This window comes from Rattus norvegicus, chromosome 9, assembly GCF_021556685.1.
Source record: "Rattus norvegicus strain SHRSP/BbbUtx chromosome 9, alternate assembly SHRSP_T2T, whole genome shotgun sequence".
Taxonomy (NCBI): domain Eukaryota; kingdom Metazoa; phylum Chordata; class Mammalia; order Rodentia; family Muridae; genus Rattus; species Rattus norvegicus.
Genome location: NC_141542.1, coordinates 51814666 through 51828751, shown reverse-complemented (window position 1 = coordinate 51828751; position 14086 = coordinate 51814666). Strand labels below are relative to the sequence as shown.

At 49.2% G+C, this 14086-nt stretch overlaps 1 protein-coding gene, 1 long non-coding RNA gene and 1 other non-coding gene across 9 annotated transcripts; 2 read left to right on the top strand and 1 right to left on the bottom strand.

The window, feature by feature from the left end:
- Nucleotides 1–197: 197 nt before the first annotated feature.
- Nucleotides 198–3528, bottom strand: LOC120094660 (uncharacterized). The gene is made up of 2 exons (XR_015629459.1): nt 2188–3528; nt 198–2095 (listed from the first exon to the last, which is right to left on the bottom strand). It is a non-coding gene; the product is annotated as an uncharacterized LOC120094660 (long non-coding RNA).
- Nucleotides 2195–2266, top strand: Trnae-uuc5 (transfer RNA glutamic acid (anticodon UUC) 5). Its single transcript has one exon. It is a non-coding gene; the product is annotated as a tRNA-Glu (tRNA).
- On the top strand, nt 3273–13523 carry Foxo1l (forkhead box O1 like). Of its 7 annotated transcripts, none has more exons than XR_015629458.1 (3): nt 3273–8310; nt 8980–9155; nt 12287–13523. XR_015629458.1 is itself a non-coding variant. In XM_087568973.1 (3 exons), the coding sequence occupies exons 1-3, from the start codon at nt 3766–3768 to the stop codon at nt 6473–6475; spliced, it is 1677 nt and encodes a 558-aa protein (XP_087425099.1). In that variant the 5' UTR covers nt 3273–3765; the 3' UTR covers nt 6476–13523. The 7 variants fall into 7 exon arrangements, 4 of the variants coding, with proteins under 4 accessions (XP_087425099.1, XP_087425100.1, XP_087425097.1 ...); XM_087568973.1 differs by having other exon boundaries at nt 3273–5293; nt 5837–5922; nt 6413–13523; XM_087568974.1 differs by lacking the exon at nt 12287–13523 and having other exon boundaries at nt 3273–5293; nt 5837–5922.
- Nucleotides 13524–14086: the final 563 nt, after the last annotated feature.

Below are 14086 nucleotides of genomic sequence, written 5' to 3'. Positions count from 1 at the left end.
ACATACCTCTGGCTGGGCATGCTAGTGCATACCTGTGAAAGACCCTCAGATTGAGGAGACCCTCGCTCCAATCCTGAGGATGCATACCACCCCACGAACACACGGGACTCACATCTTGATGCAAAAACAAGAGGTTTACTCGGGATACCAGTGCACCGGGGCTTGACACGGTACTCACGCAGGAGGGATGTGAAGAGCCCCGAACAGCAGAACCACACAGTTTATATGGGCAGTGCAAGTGAGAGGTAAAACAAGATCACAGCTATTTTAGCACTAAAAGTATCTGACTTGGCAGATGTTTCCCGCCCTGCAGTTCTGAGAACAGGACAGTCTATACCATCTGTTCTTGTGGTCGGCCGACTTCCTGGGAAGTGGGTGGGAACATGCTTTCTGTACTTTCTGGTCTAACGTCTAGGGGCTAAGCAGAGGCCAACTTAAAATATTTCACTCTTAAGAGATGGCTGTGCTGATGTCAAGCGGGGATCTTTCACCTGCAGTCACAACAGCAGGAGGATCACTTAAGACCTGGAATGACAGACTAGCCTGGGCAATGCACACACACACACCCACACACCCACAATAGCTCCAGGAAGTATTGCTTCTGAATAAAAGGTGGAGATCAAGGAGACCTTTCTGATTGTGTCAGCTTGTAGAAGTGAGACCCAGCCTCTTTTGCTGACTGTGTATTCCCTCATCTGGGAACCGTGTCCTGCTTCACTTTTTTTCTGAGCTAACTTTCCAGTTGGGGAGGGGAATATAATTGTTTGTGGGGTGTAAATATTTCTTCCTAATTTGTTAATTTTGCTTATATTGGTTTTTCTACTTATGAATTATAAAACACAAACTTGTACAGAAAAAATTGAATAAAGTGAAAGCTACAGTAACTCACCAAGCTCTTTCATTTCTTAATTCATTTTATTTCAGCGTATGGGTGTTTTGCCAGCATGTAATCTGCACCATGTGGTCCTTGGGCTAGAAGAGGTGATATGTCTCCCGTGGGTGCTGGATCAACTGGAAGAGTGGCTAGGGACTGCTCTTCTGTTGTTTTTGCTTGTTTGTTTGTTTGTTTGTTTGTTTGTTTTTTGTGTTTTCAAGACAGGGTTTCTCTGTGTAGCTTTGGCTGTCCTGGAACTCGCTCTGTAGACCAAGCTGGCCTCAAGCTCACTGAGGTCCAGTAGCCTGTACCTCACTAGTGCTGGAATTAAAGGCGTGAGCCACCCCCTTTCATCCTTTACGCCTCGCACCCCAGCAGGGAAGTGCTCTTGATCAATGAGCCATCACTCCAGACCCTCTTAAATCAATTTTTCAAGGAAAATCGAATTTCTGTGATGTTTGGATTTGGGATCGTAGTAATACAGTAATAAAGGGATTGTGATGAACTGTGGTTTCAGTTGCATGTTAAGTGAGTCTGGCACCCAGCTCTTCTACCACCGTCCAGGCTGTATGTATTTCTGGCTGTCTATCTCTGAAAACTATAAAGCTTCCAATTTTTAGTGATAAACAGCAAGAAGAATAACAGCGGATTATAGACCTGTGAGAGATAAGAGAGCACTTTCTCCCCTTCTAGCTCTCTGGTTCCTGTATGCATGGGGCTATTGTGACTAGAAAGAAAACGACCCTGTTCCTTCGTTTTGTTTTTAATTTGAGATGGGCACAGTGTGTAAACCAGGTGGGCTATGACCTCGCAAGAACCCACTAGTTTTCGCTTTCCCACTATCCACCAGAACGCCAGGAGGCTGAGCGTCTTAACATTCTTCTGTCAGTAAAGTAGCATCCCTACGTGGGAGAGAGGACAGAGAACACAACCGTTTTGATCTTAAACTCTTCCTGCAGGACCACCTCTCCTGGAACGCTGATCTTGCCAGAGTCCACGAGATTAAACTAGGTACAGACACAAAGACATTTACTGCGCGGCTGGGCTCCGGGTGTGGTGGGCTCTGGAAAGAGTTACACTATGGCCGCTGGGGTAGGGTGAAGACAGTGCCATCCGCTGCTGGTTACTGACTTTGTCCCCACTCTCACGCACGGAAAAAAGTTCTATCCTTCGGGTCACTGGTTCCGGCAGTTGCCGAATGCAGGCGTCCTTCATTGTTTTCTAGGAAGCGAAGATGATGATTTGGGAGGGTGGAGTTTATACAGGCGGTCTTAATGACGTAGGTATCATAAGAGAAAACGAGAGACACCTACCGGCAGCTCCCATATGGTCTAGCGGTTAGGATTCCTGGTTTTCACCCAGGCGGCCCGGGTTCGACTCCCGGTATGGGAACAGCTCTTTTAACGAGTTATTTTGCCCAGGAGTAATTTACCTCAGTTACATATAACAACTGTCATCTACATTATAGATCCAGAATTATAGATGTTGAAGTTAAAAGAAATATTTACAATTTCAAAATGACACTGTGGAGTGCCGATACGGAGGTTTCTTCCGCCGTCCCCTTCCCAGATTCTTGACCTGGAGTAAAGGGAAAACGTGGAGTGGAACAAGCAAAGCAAAGAAATGGGAACTGAGAAGAAAGCAGAGAAGGGAAGGGAGCAGACGCGGCCTCCTCGAGCAGGAAGTTGCTCACAGCTAGCGGTTTTGTTTTGGAGTTTTGTCTGTGCTAGTCCCGCCTCTTGCTGCCGCACCCTTCCGCCACAGGCAGTGGCAATCGACACTGGATTGTTACTGTACTCTGCCCCCTCCTTTTCTTGGGCTCCCAATGTAGCACTTTTCTTAGCAATAGATTCTCAACATGGTATCTGCTCGTTGCCGGTCATGCAAATTAGATTTGAGGCTTGTTCAAAACAGTGAGCTTGTCCTGAAGGCGGCACAACCGGTTTCTCACCTAGCCGGCCTTACCGTTTGTTTGTTTTGTTTTGGAAGCAGCTTCTGCTCTCCACTCCTCCCCTCCCTTCCCCATCAATGCCTCCCACCAGGAAGCAGTGTGGCTCCCTAGTTTTGAACTGGTCTCTCAGTGCCTGATTTTTCCTCGGTAGTTTTCTCCTATCCTTTAACCTCCCTTCCTGTGAAGGGCCCCAACTTGACACGGCAGACTCCGTCTTGTATCCAGGCCTGCACTTTATACACTAGGCCTTTTCCTTAAGTTAAACTCCAGTTACTGGGGAAACCACAAAACTGTCCCGGAAGGAGTCATCCTACACTCGGGCCTTTAGCGGGAAAACAACTGCAGTTCCAGAGCCTATAGATAGATTTCTTAAACCAACGGACACCATTGTTAGCCAATCACGAGCCTGCCAAGTTGATAAGCCCCGCCCCTCACCCTGCTGTAACCACTCTGAAAAGGCTGAGCTTTAGGAGCTCCGGACCTTCTGTGCTGCCCTGCTGTGAAGGAGGATCCTGAGGGTCCCGGCTCGGGCTTGAACTAAGGCTCTTTGCTTTTGCATACGAGTTCGACTCCTGGTGGTCTTTGGGGACCCTGGGATCTGGGCATAACATTTGGGAGGCTCATCCGGGATCCCCAAGTCCCCCAGGACCTCCGAACCGTTGAGTCAAAACCCGGCCGGTAAGTGTCTGAATGTTTGTCCTCTGTCTCTGTGTCTCGGCACTCCACCCTTAAAACCAGTAGCCTGCAGGCGGTCTGGGCGGACGCGCATGACGCCCCGTACCACGGGACTTGGGAGCCGCCCCCGAGCCGCGTGTAGGGGTTTGGATTCCCCTCCTAGAGTTGAAGAGACAAAGTCGCACGGCAAGAGGCGGTCCTCCCCAGGAGGACTTTCGCCCTTCTGTTTGCTCTCCGTCTGTCTTAATTCTTTGTGACTGACGCCATGGGACAGACCCAGACCACTCCTTTATCTGTGTTCTTAGAACATTTCAAGGACTATAAAATTAGGGCTAGAAGTCGAGGCTTTGTTGTTAAGAAGAAAAGACTGGCCGCTTTTTGCAGGAAGGAATGGCCAACCTTCAACGTTGGCTGGCCACCAGAGGGGACTTATTACCTGCCCGAGATTTTTAGGACCCGGGATATCATCATTTTTGGACGACCGGGACGCCCAGCCCAAATCGCCTACATCAGCACCTGGCTGGATCTGGTCCAGGACCCCCCAAAATGGCTCAAGCCTTGGCTGCCAAAGCAGCCAAGCATAGCCATACTCTCCCTGGAAAACCCCGAGCCACAAGAAACTGAAACTAACCCAAGGAACCCTCTTTATCCTGTCTTGCAGGGTGGCACTGAGGAAGACCTCAACCCTGAGCCACGAGAAACTGAAACTAACCCAAGGAACCCTCTTTATCCTGTCTTGCAGGGTGGCACTGAGGAAGACCTCAACCCTGAGCCACGAGAAACTGAAACTAACCCAAGGAACCCTCTTTATCCTGTCTTGCAGGGTGGCACTGAGGAAGACCTCCTCCTCTCACATCCGCCTTACCGACCCCCACTAGGGGGTCTCCCAGGTCCTCAACCTGAGGCCCCAGGAGGGGCTCAAGGGCCCCCCTTGGCGATCCCACCTCGCATCCAAGAGAAAGCCCAACAACAGCTGCCTCAGCCGCCCACGGCTGAATCCATGATTCACCCCTTAAGGGCAATAGGCCCCCAAGACGATGAGAGGAACCAACTAGCCGTTAGAGAGCTATATAACTGGAAAATGAAGTACCCTCGGTTCTCAGAGAAACCAGCTGCGTTAATTAGCTTAATAGATTCTGTCATTTTAACCCACCAGCCCACCTGGGATGAGTGTCAATTGCTTTTGAAGATCTTCTTCACTAGAGAGGAGCAAGAGAGGATTTTAATTGAGGCTATAAAATTGGTTCCAGGAGCAAATGAGAGCCCTATTCCTAAACAAGTTCTGTTTGACGCAGGCTTTGACTCGACCAGACCAGACTGGAACTTTAACTCGGCAGAAGGTAAGGAGAGTCTTCGGGTCTACCACCAGACTCTGATGAGAGGTCTCAGGGCGGCTGGACAGGGACCCACTCATTTGGCCAAGGTACGTAGTGTGCATCAGGAATGGAAAGAACCACCCGAAGCCTATTTAGAAAGGATTAAGGAGGCCTATCGCACCTACACGTCCCTAAACCCAGAGGCACCTGAGAATAAGTCGGCAGTCATTACGACCTTTGTCAATCAGGCCGCCTGTGACATCAGGGACACATTGCAGAGACTAGATAGGGTAGAGGAGAAGAGTTTGCAGGAGTTGCTGGTAATAGCTAAGAAAGCGATTGACAACAGAGAAATACTTAAGAAGAAACAGCTGCAAACCTACGAGGAGCCACGGAATCGAGGGTTGGCCATGACCCTTATGGCAGATTCCCCGGAAGAGAAACGACGCCAACGGCACCAACTCGAAGACGGAAAAGGTAAGCGGCCCCAACCAAAGGATAAGCCAGCGCTCCGAAAGAACCAATGTGCGTACTGTAGGAAGATGGGACACTGGGTCAGGGACTGCCCCAAGAAACCTACAAAGAGGGACAAAGGGGGACAGGGTTCCGACCCCCTCCCTGAACCCAGGGTAACCCTTAAAGTGGAGAGGAAACCCAGTAGTTTCTCAGTAGACACAGGGGCACAATACTCAGTCCAAACCCAATCCCATGGCAAACTGTCCTCAAAGAAATCGTGGAAACAGGGGGCCACTGGTATGAATCAGTATGCACAGACTACCCAAAGAACAGTGGATCTTGGATCAGGCCAGGTATCCTGCTCCTTCAACTGCCCCAACCCCCGCTTGCTGACCGAGATAGGAACTCAGAACTCTTTTGATCAAAAAGGGAACTCTGTCACAGATCACAGAGGGTGCCCTGGTCACAAAATCACCCTGCCTCTAGATGATGAATATAAATTGCACCAAAGACCAAGCTCTCTCCCAAATGAAATCTCAACTTGGTTAACCAAATTCCCTTCAGCTTGGGCAGAAACCGGAGGAATGGGGTTGGCAGACCATAGGACCCCCATTTGCGTTGAACTGATACCAGGAGCAACTCCTGTCCAGGTAAGACAGTACCCAATCTCCCAAAAAGCCAAATCAGGTATCATGCCCCACATCAGAAGGCTCATAGACTTGGGCATACTGGTGCCTTGCCAGTCCCAGTGGAATTCGCCCCTAAAGCCCATCAAGAGGCGCAACTCTGATGACTATAGACTAGTCCTGGATCTCAGAGAGGTCAACAAGAGAGTTATGGACATACATGCAACAGCACCAAACTCACATACCCTCCTGAGTTCATTAAATCCTTCCAAGAGTTGGTATACAGTATTGGACCTCAAAGATGCTGTCCTTAGCCTGCCTTTAGCCCCCCAGAGCCAACCTCTGTTTGCCTTTGAATGGCACGATCCTGAAAAAGAATTCAATGGACAACTAACATGGACCAGACTGCCACAAGGCTTCAAGAATTCACCAACCATCTTTGACAAGGCTCTACGTGAGGATCTGGGTGAGTACAGGCGGGAACACCCCAATACCACCCTCTTGCAATATATAGATGACCTCTTGGTGGCAGCAGAGACCATGGAAGAATGTCTACGGAGTACTGAAGACCTGCTAATGACACTGGGAAAACTAGGCTATCGGGCATCATATAAGAAGGCTCAAATCTGCCAACAAGAGGTAATGTACTTGGGATATACCCTAAAAGGGGGCCAACGATTGCTATCGAAGGTACGAATAGATAACATTTTGAAGGTCCCCACACCAACTACAATACAGAAGGTCAAACAATTCTTGGGGTTGGCAGAATTCTGCCGTCTTTGGGTCCCTAATTTTGCAGAATTGGCAAAGCCCCTCCATGAGGCCACCAAAAAAAAGGAGCCCTTCCAATGGACTGAGACCCAGGAAAGCTCTTTCAATCGACTCAAACAGGCCTTATTAGCAGCCCCCGCATTGGCGCTACCTGACGTCACCAAGCCCTTTTATCTATATTTAGACGAAAGCAAAGGAGTAGCTAAAGGAGTCCTCACTCAAACGTTAGGCCCAGTAGCATACCTATCAAAGAAATTAGACCCTGTGGCTTCTGGATGGCCTCCGTGTTTGAGAATTATTGCTGCCACAGCCTTGCTAGTCAAGGGCGCAGACAAACTGACTCTGGGGCAAGAAGTTTGCATTACTACTCCCCATGCCATCGAAAGGGTTCTCAAACAACCCCCAGATCGTTGGATGAGCAGTACACGCATAACTCACTACCAAAGTCTGCTAAGCCCCCCGCGTGTCCGTTTTCTACCAAGGGCTGCCCTGAACCCAGATTCTCTGCTACCAGACCCTGGTCTGGAGACCCCGTTTCATGACTGCGTGGGCACACTGAACCAGGTGCACCGACTCGGGAAAGACCTATCAAACCCGGGCCGCTGCTGAATGCAGAAACCACTTGGATCACGGAGGGTTACGGCTTTATGCTCGATGGACAAAGGTGCGGGGGCGGCAGCGTTATCAGACTCAGAAACTATATGGGTGTCTGCCCTGTCACCTAGCACTGCTGCACAACGGGGCAAACTCACGGCGCCCAAGAGACACCTTAAAATTGGGAAAAGGCAAAAGACTCAACATTTATATCGATAACGGGTATGCCTCTGCCACAGCCTGTATCCATGGGGCTATTTATCAGGAGAGAGGACTCCTGACGGCTGGAGGAAAGACTTAAAAGCAAACAGGAGACCCTAAACCTGTTGGAGGCCCCTTTGGCTTCCAAAGAAACTGGCTATAGTTATAGACTGCCCAGGCCGTGCCCAAAAGGCAACTATGCCTAAAGCAAAAGGCAGTCAATGTGGCAGATTTGGCAGCCAAGGTAGAGGCTCTCAATCCTATATCAGTTTTGACTTTCCAACTGCCTGACCCAGGAGCTCCAATCCTACCAGAGAAGCCTGAGTACTCCAAAGAGGATGCCACCTCTATCCACAAACTCCCTATGACCCATAAGCCTGAGGGCTGGTGGCTCACCGGAGACTGCAAAATAATCCTGCGCACCAATTTGGCAGCCAGTCTGCTCCAGCGTATACACCAGACAACCCACTTGGGCACCACGAAAATCAAGGATCTGATAAGAAAGGCAGACCTACAGATCCTCAATCTCAGGTCCCAGGTCAAACAGACTGCATCCAAGTGCTTGAGCTGTAAGCTCACTAATGCAGAGAATCAACCCCAGGCTGGAGGGTGCTAAACCTGGCTGGCACTCACTGGGAAATGGACTTTACTGAGGTAAGACCAGGGGAATATGGTTACAGGTGCCTACTAGTGCTTGTAGACACCTTTCCGGGATGGACAGAGGCCTACCCGACTAGGCATGAAACAGCACCAACAGTGCTCACAACGATACCAGAGGAGGTGCTTCCCAGGTATGGAATGCCAGCCGTCCTAAGCTCTGACAAGGGACCTGTCCTCACTACTCAGGTAACACGGGATGGCTAATGCCACTGGGGTGAATCGGAAACTACATTGTGCTTACAGGCCCCAAAGCTCAGGGCAGGTAGAGAGGATGCTTAGAACTCTAAAGAGACCCTTACTAAATTAAACTTTGAGACTGATGGGGATTGGGTGGTTCTCCTCCCCTTCGCTTTCTATAGGGTGCACCACACACCCTATACGTTAGGTTTAACCCCTTATGAAGTCGTGTTTGGAAGACCCCCCCCCCCACTCTACCTAACCTAAAATCTAAAGTGTTAGCTGAAATTGATGATAGCCACTTACCTGACTCTCTCGAACATCTAGGCCACACCCAAAAGGAGCTCTGGCCTAACCCGAAGGCTACTTTTGAGGCTACATCACCTTCCCCCCCCCCCCCCCCAAACTGCTATCGCAGACTGACTGAGCTGGCTTGGTCAGGAAGGAACTATGGCAGCCTCCTTAAAATCAAATTAGATAAGTGACGACCTACACAGCCTACACCCTATAGGTCTAGGCCCTAATAAGGTATTGGCATCTCTGACACCCAATCAACCTCATCCACGGACTCCACCCATGTCCACACCTCCCACAGAGTCCCCTAACAGATTCTGGCCCATTACATCTTGAAGCCACCAACAAGTGTTAACCAACAAGTGTTTACTCCGTCTCACACAGATCTGAGGAGTGTTGGTGATGCTTGAATGCCAATCCCTGCCCTCCCCCATATTGTGATGGAGCAACCCTCAAGTCCTTGGTAACAGAGTATCAGGAAGCTCAGCATTGCAGGTGGCAGCCAGCAGGTCCCAGCTGAATCACTCTGCAGTCACTGCAGAGACAAGGGCTCTGTGTAGGTAATTCTGTGCCCCCATTCCCCCGTTGCTCCTGCCTATGTAATACCACAGTAACTCAGACAGGTTCAGGGTACTCCTGTGGGTTGCCCTGGTGCTGTTTGTATTTTGATGCTAATTACGCTTCCCCAAGAGGGGCTGCCTGGGACAGGGAGTGAATCACGTACTCAGGTGACTTCATCAGAACCTTCTCCCCATTTTAACTTGTAAAATAAAGGCTAGAATCATGATTGGGCAGGGGAAGGGAAGGTGGAGCTGAAGAGTTGGGGGGAGAGGGAGGAGGAGAGAAGGGGACTACAGAGGAGAGGAGGTGGAAGGAAGATGGAGATGAAGCACGTGGTCTGGAGAAACCACAAGTTATAAGGTGTGGGGAGCCGACTTGCCTGAGACTCCAACATTGAGCTAATTAGGACAGAAAAAGGACATATGAAAGTTCACCTAAAGGACAAGCTCAGTGGAAAAAGCCTAATGTCCTAGCTAAAGTGTCACCCCTCTACGCCTAGTAAGCTTTCTGAGCCAGAGGAAGGTTCTGAGGGAGAACCAGAACCTGAGACCCAAGATTCCCCCAAGGAGGAGACCACCACCACTGATCCGGCCCCAGAGGGCCTGCCTCGGTATCTTTACAGGCCCTTAGATCTTAAGGTCTTAGAGAAACTTAAGGCTGCTGTTTCTAATTATGGACCTGTTACTCCTTTTACCTTGGCTTTGCTTGAGTCCAGTACAGAGGGGTGGTTCACCCCACGGGAATTTTCCCAATTGGCTAGAGCTGCCTTGAGTGGAGGAGACTTTGTTTTATGGAAATCTGAAATGACTGAGGCAGTAAAAGAAATTAAAACCAAAAATCACTCTCATGTCAGCTCCCGCTCCTGGACTGCAACAAAACTTTTAGGGGAGCCATCATATCATACTCTTGAGTCACAAATGTTGTTGTCCCCCCTCCCCTTCTCCCCGGGCCTTTAGTCCAGGTCTGTCAAGCCTGTTTGGCCGCTTGGAAAAAACTTCCTCCAAAGAACGGTGCTTCTGCAACTTTAACTAAGGTCCTTCAGGGACCTGATGAGCCATACAGTGCCTTCATCAGCCGACTCGCTGAAAAGGCTGAACGGCTGTTTGGCATACAAGAGCCTGAGAATCCCTTTATAAAACTACTTGCTTATGAGAACGCCAACCCAGCCTGCCAAGATATTTTAAAACACCACTGTTCTAAGACCTTAGTTGAATATGTTTGCCTATGTGCTGGAGCGGGGACCAGTCATGCTATCGGACTAGCAATTGGTGCTGTCCTACAGTGGGCTGGGGTGTCAAACACCCCCAAGACCTGCTTTAATTGCAAACAGGTGGGCCATTTCATGTGAGAATGCCCTTATCCCAAGATGAATCACAGAGGAAAAACTAACTTGACAGGACAGAGAGAGATGGACGTCGCTCTATCCGCATGCCCTAGCCCTACAACCCTAAGTGCCCGTTGTCATCATGGCCGCCACTGGGCAAGAGAATGCAGGGCCAAGACTGACAGTCAGGGACGCCCTCTGCCCTCTCGCCTGTCAGGAAACTTCTTATGGGGGCAGCCTCCCGCCCCCTTCCCACGGACAGACCCCGGGGCAATAGGGTTTGTTCCTTAGGCTTCCCATGTTCCCCAGTTTGCTCCGTGGCTGATCTCTGGCGGGCCACAAGTGGTAGCTCAGGATGGACCTCTGTGCCTCCTCCGGCACAATCTTAACACCTGAGAAGGCATCCGGGCCCTGCCTCCAGGGACTTTGGGCCTGATATCCGGCCGTGCTTCCTCTTCCATTAAAGGGCTTCAGATTACTCCAGGAATAATAGACACAGGGCAAAATGAGGAAATCCAGGTCCTGGCCAGGGCCTCCAACGATCCCATATTTATATCCACTTAACAGGCCATTGCTCAGTTAGTTTTGCTTCCCAAAACTTCAATTAACAATCCTTATACAAAGATTCCAGAGAGCCAAAAGAACGTAAAATATCTGAGGTATTTTGGGCTCAAAGGATTTCTGCCTCTCGCCCCATGCTTATTCTTAAGTTAAAGGGAAAGTCTTTTCAAGGTCTGTTAGACTCTGGGGCTGATGCCACAATCATTTCAAGCAAATTTTGGCCCGCTACATGGCCATTGACTGATTCTGACACCCATCTCCAGTGTATAGGACATTCTAAAAATCCTCAGGTCAGTGCTCAGACCCTAAATTGGACAGATTCTGAAGGCAATTCAGGAACTGTTATTCCTTATGTTATACCAGATTTACCTACTAATCTCTGGGGAAAGAGATATTCTTTCCCAGAAGAATGTGATTATGTGCAGCCCCAAGGAAGTTACCTTTACTATAAAATTACTTAAAAGAGCCAGTGCATCCTTCTGCTCCCATTTCCATTGGTCCTTGTCCTGTTTTGGTTCCTCAGTTCCCTCCTGGACCCTCTCCCACTCTGCCTGGATCCCCCACTTCTTCTCAAAATAATTACTTTTCCTTCAATTGCATCTACCCCGTTAGTTCCTCAAGCTGCATATTCTTCTCCAGAGACCAAGAGTCTGATTCTTACCTTGATTAATCAGACTTTTCTTACAATTAATGCTACTTCTCCCTCTGTGGTAAATGATTGTTGGTCGTGCTATCATTCCCAGTCTCCTTTCTATGAAGGTTTTGCAGTTGATGCTGAAGTTATCCCTACCAATAATTCCCATTTGTGTCGCTGGCAGACAGGGGAATGGAATGGCCTCTCACTTTGACAAGTATCTGGTTTGGGATTGTGTGTTGTTGGAAGCGACACTCCCACCCAATATACCCATCTTTGTAATCGGACCATCTCCCCAGATAAAGATTCTAGTTACCTTCCACCACAAAATGATACATGGTGGATATGCCTTGATGGGCTTTCCCCTTGCTTGGCCACCGAAGCATTTTTTACTGACAGTTCTGATTTTTGTGTTTTGGTCCAACTTGTTCCTCAATTAATTTATTATCCCTCTGAGGAAATTTTTCATCTTTGGGATCAGTCTCATGACTCTTCCCTTGGCCTCTCTTGACAGTGGCGCGAGCCCATCTCCGCCATCACTATTTCTGTTTTATTGGGACTGGGAGCTGTGGTGCTGGGACAGGAATTTCATCACGTGTTCTTTCAAACAGCCGCTGCCAAGAATTGAGTGCTACCATTGATGCTGATGTTCAATGCCTTCAACAGGGGTGGATGACCTTACTGACTCCCTCTCCTCCCTCGCTGAAGTGGCCCTTCAGAATCGTAGAGGCCTTGACCTGCTTTTCCTTCAACAAGGGGGGCTGTGTGCAGCCCTAAAGGAAGAATGCTGTTTCTATGTGGCTAAGACAGGTCTAGTCAAAGAAAGCATGAAAAAAGGGGGAGGGGGATGGGGGAGGGAAGGAGGCGAGAGCTGGCATCACAATTGGTTTTCCACCTCCCCTTGGCTGACCGCCCTTCTTCCCTCTTTGTTGGGACCCTTGGTTGGTCCTCTTTTGCTCATATCTTTTGGCCCATGGGCCTTTAGTCACCTGACTAGCCTTATTAAACAACAAGTAGATGATTGGGCAGTGAAACCTATTCACATGCATTATCATAGATTGGCTTTAGAGGATTTAGGTAAAGAAGGCTCGGCTTCAACTCCCATCTCCACCCAATCCGATCTGGGCAATATGGCTCTTGGGACTGCCTAATGTTGGCCCTACTTGCAAAAATAGCCTCCATCACCTTTCAGCCTTGGCACTGACATTGACTGTGATTCTCTGTCCCCTGCTCAGTCCATGCTGGGTAGAACGCCAAAGACGGGCAACTTTCGAGACCCCCATTCACCTAAGACAGAAGCCCTGAAGGCTGACAGGGTATTCAGTGACGGGTAAGACTGGTGGGCTCCTCGATCGATCCTAAGACAGGCACTACCCCAAAAGGATAAGAGGGACTTCGTTCCCCGCTGAGCTACTTGCCATCTTGGAGTGCTAATATCAGGGGCCTTTCATCCATACCAATCTGGTGGTCAGCGTTGCTCAGTAACAAGGCTTGCCAGAAGTGTTGATATAAATTTGGTGGTCCAACAGGTTTTTGTTGAGAGCTAGTTTCATACAGACCTAGGGCTGGTGACCTTTGCAAAAGAATCAGCTTCCTACAGACCCCTACAGCCCCAGGTCTTGTGACCTTTTGCTGAAAGCCAATTTCCTACAGACCCACGGATTGTGACCTTCTGCTAGGGGCCAACTTCCTACAAGGAACCTAGGCCAACATCCTGCAGGAGTGAGCTAACTACCCTATTGGTTAGAACATCAAGGTCTCCCGCCCCCTGAAGACTTCCTCCTCCCCCTGCCTTGTTACTGTATATAATCAGAGCCTGTAAGCATTAAACTTGTCGCCTTGATCAGACTCTTGTCTTAGCGTCCTTCTTCGTGTCTCTTGTCTCCCATTCTCTTCCAGGTACCCTCCGGACCCTCGTTGACTGTCCTGTTGGATGGGACAATAAGGGACCTCACAGTTGGGGGAATAGAGTGGTGTAGTAGTAGATTGAAGGACCCTAGGGGCTTTTTCCAGCCTTATACCCACCGGCCTCAGGTCAAGACCAGTCCAAGTTCCATTCTCCACCCAAAGTTCTCGGGAGGAGCAGGAACATTCTTGAAAAACCACAGAATGTACTGACTGATGGTCACCTGACTCTCTGGTCCCAGATAGAGTTTGAATGCTTGACATAATCTACCCATGCTTGCTAGCCAATAGATTCAAAAGTCATTATGCTTAGCCAATAAGTTTAAACTGTAACCTTGCTGATGTAGCCTGTACCTTTAAAAAGTATATAAATTGCTTGTTATAGCCATTGGGGTTGCTTTCTAGTCATTCACCATGAGGAGCTGGTTGAGGGTCAACCCTGATGCCCTGGAAAATAAACCTCTTGCATTTGCATCAAACTCCATTCTCTTGTCTCACTTGGGGGG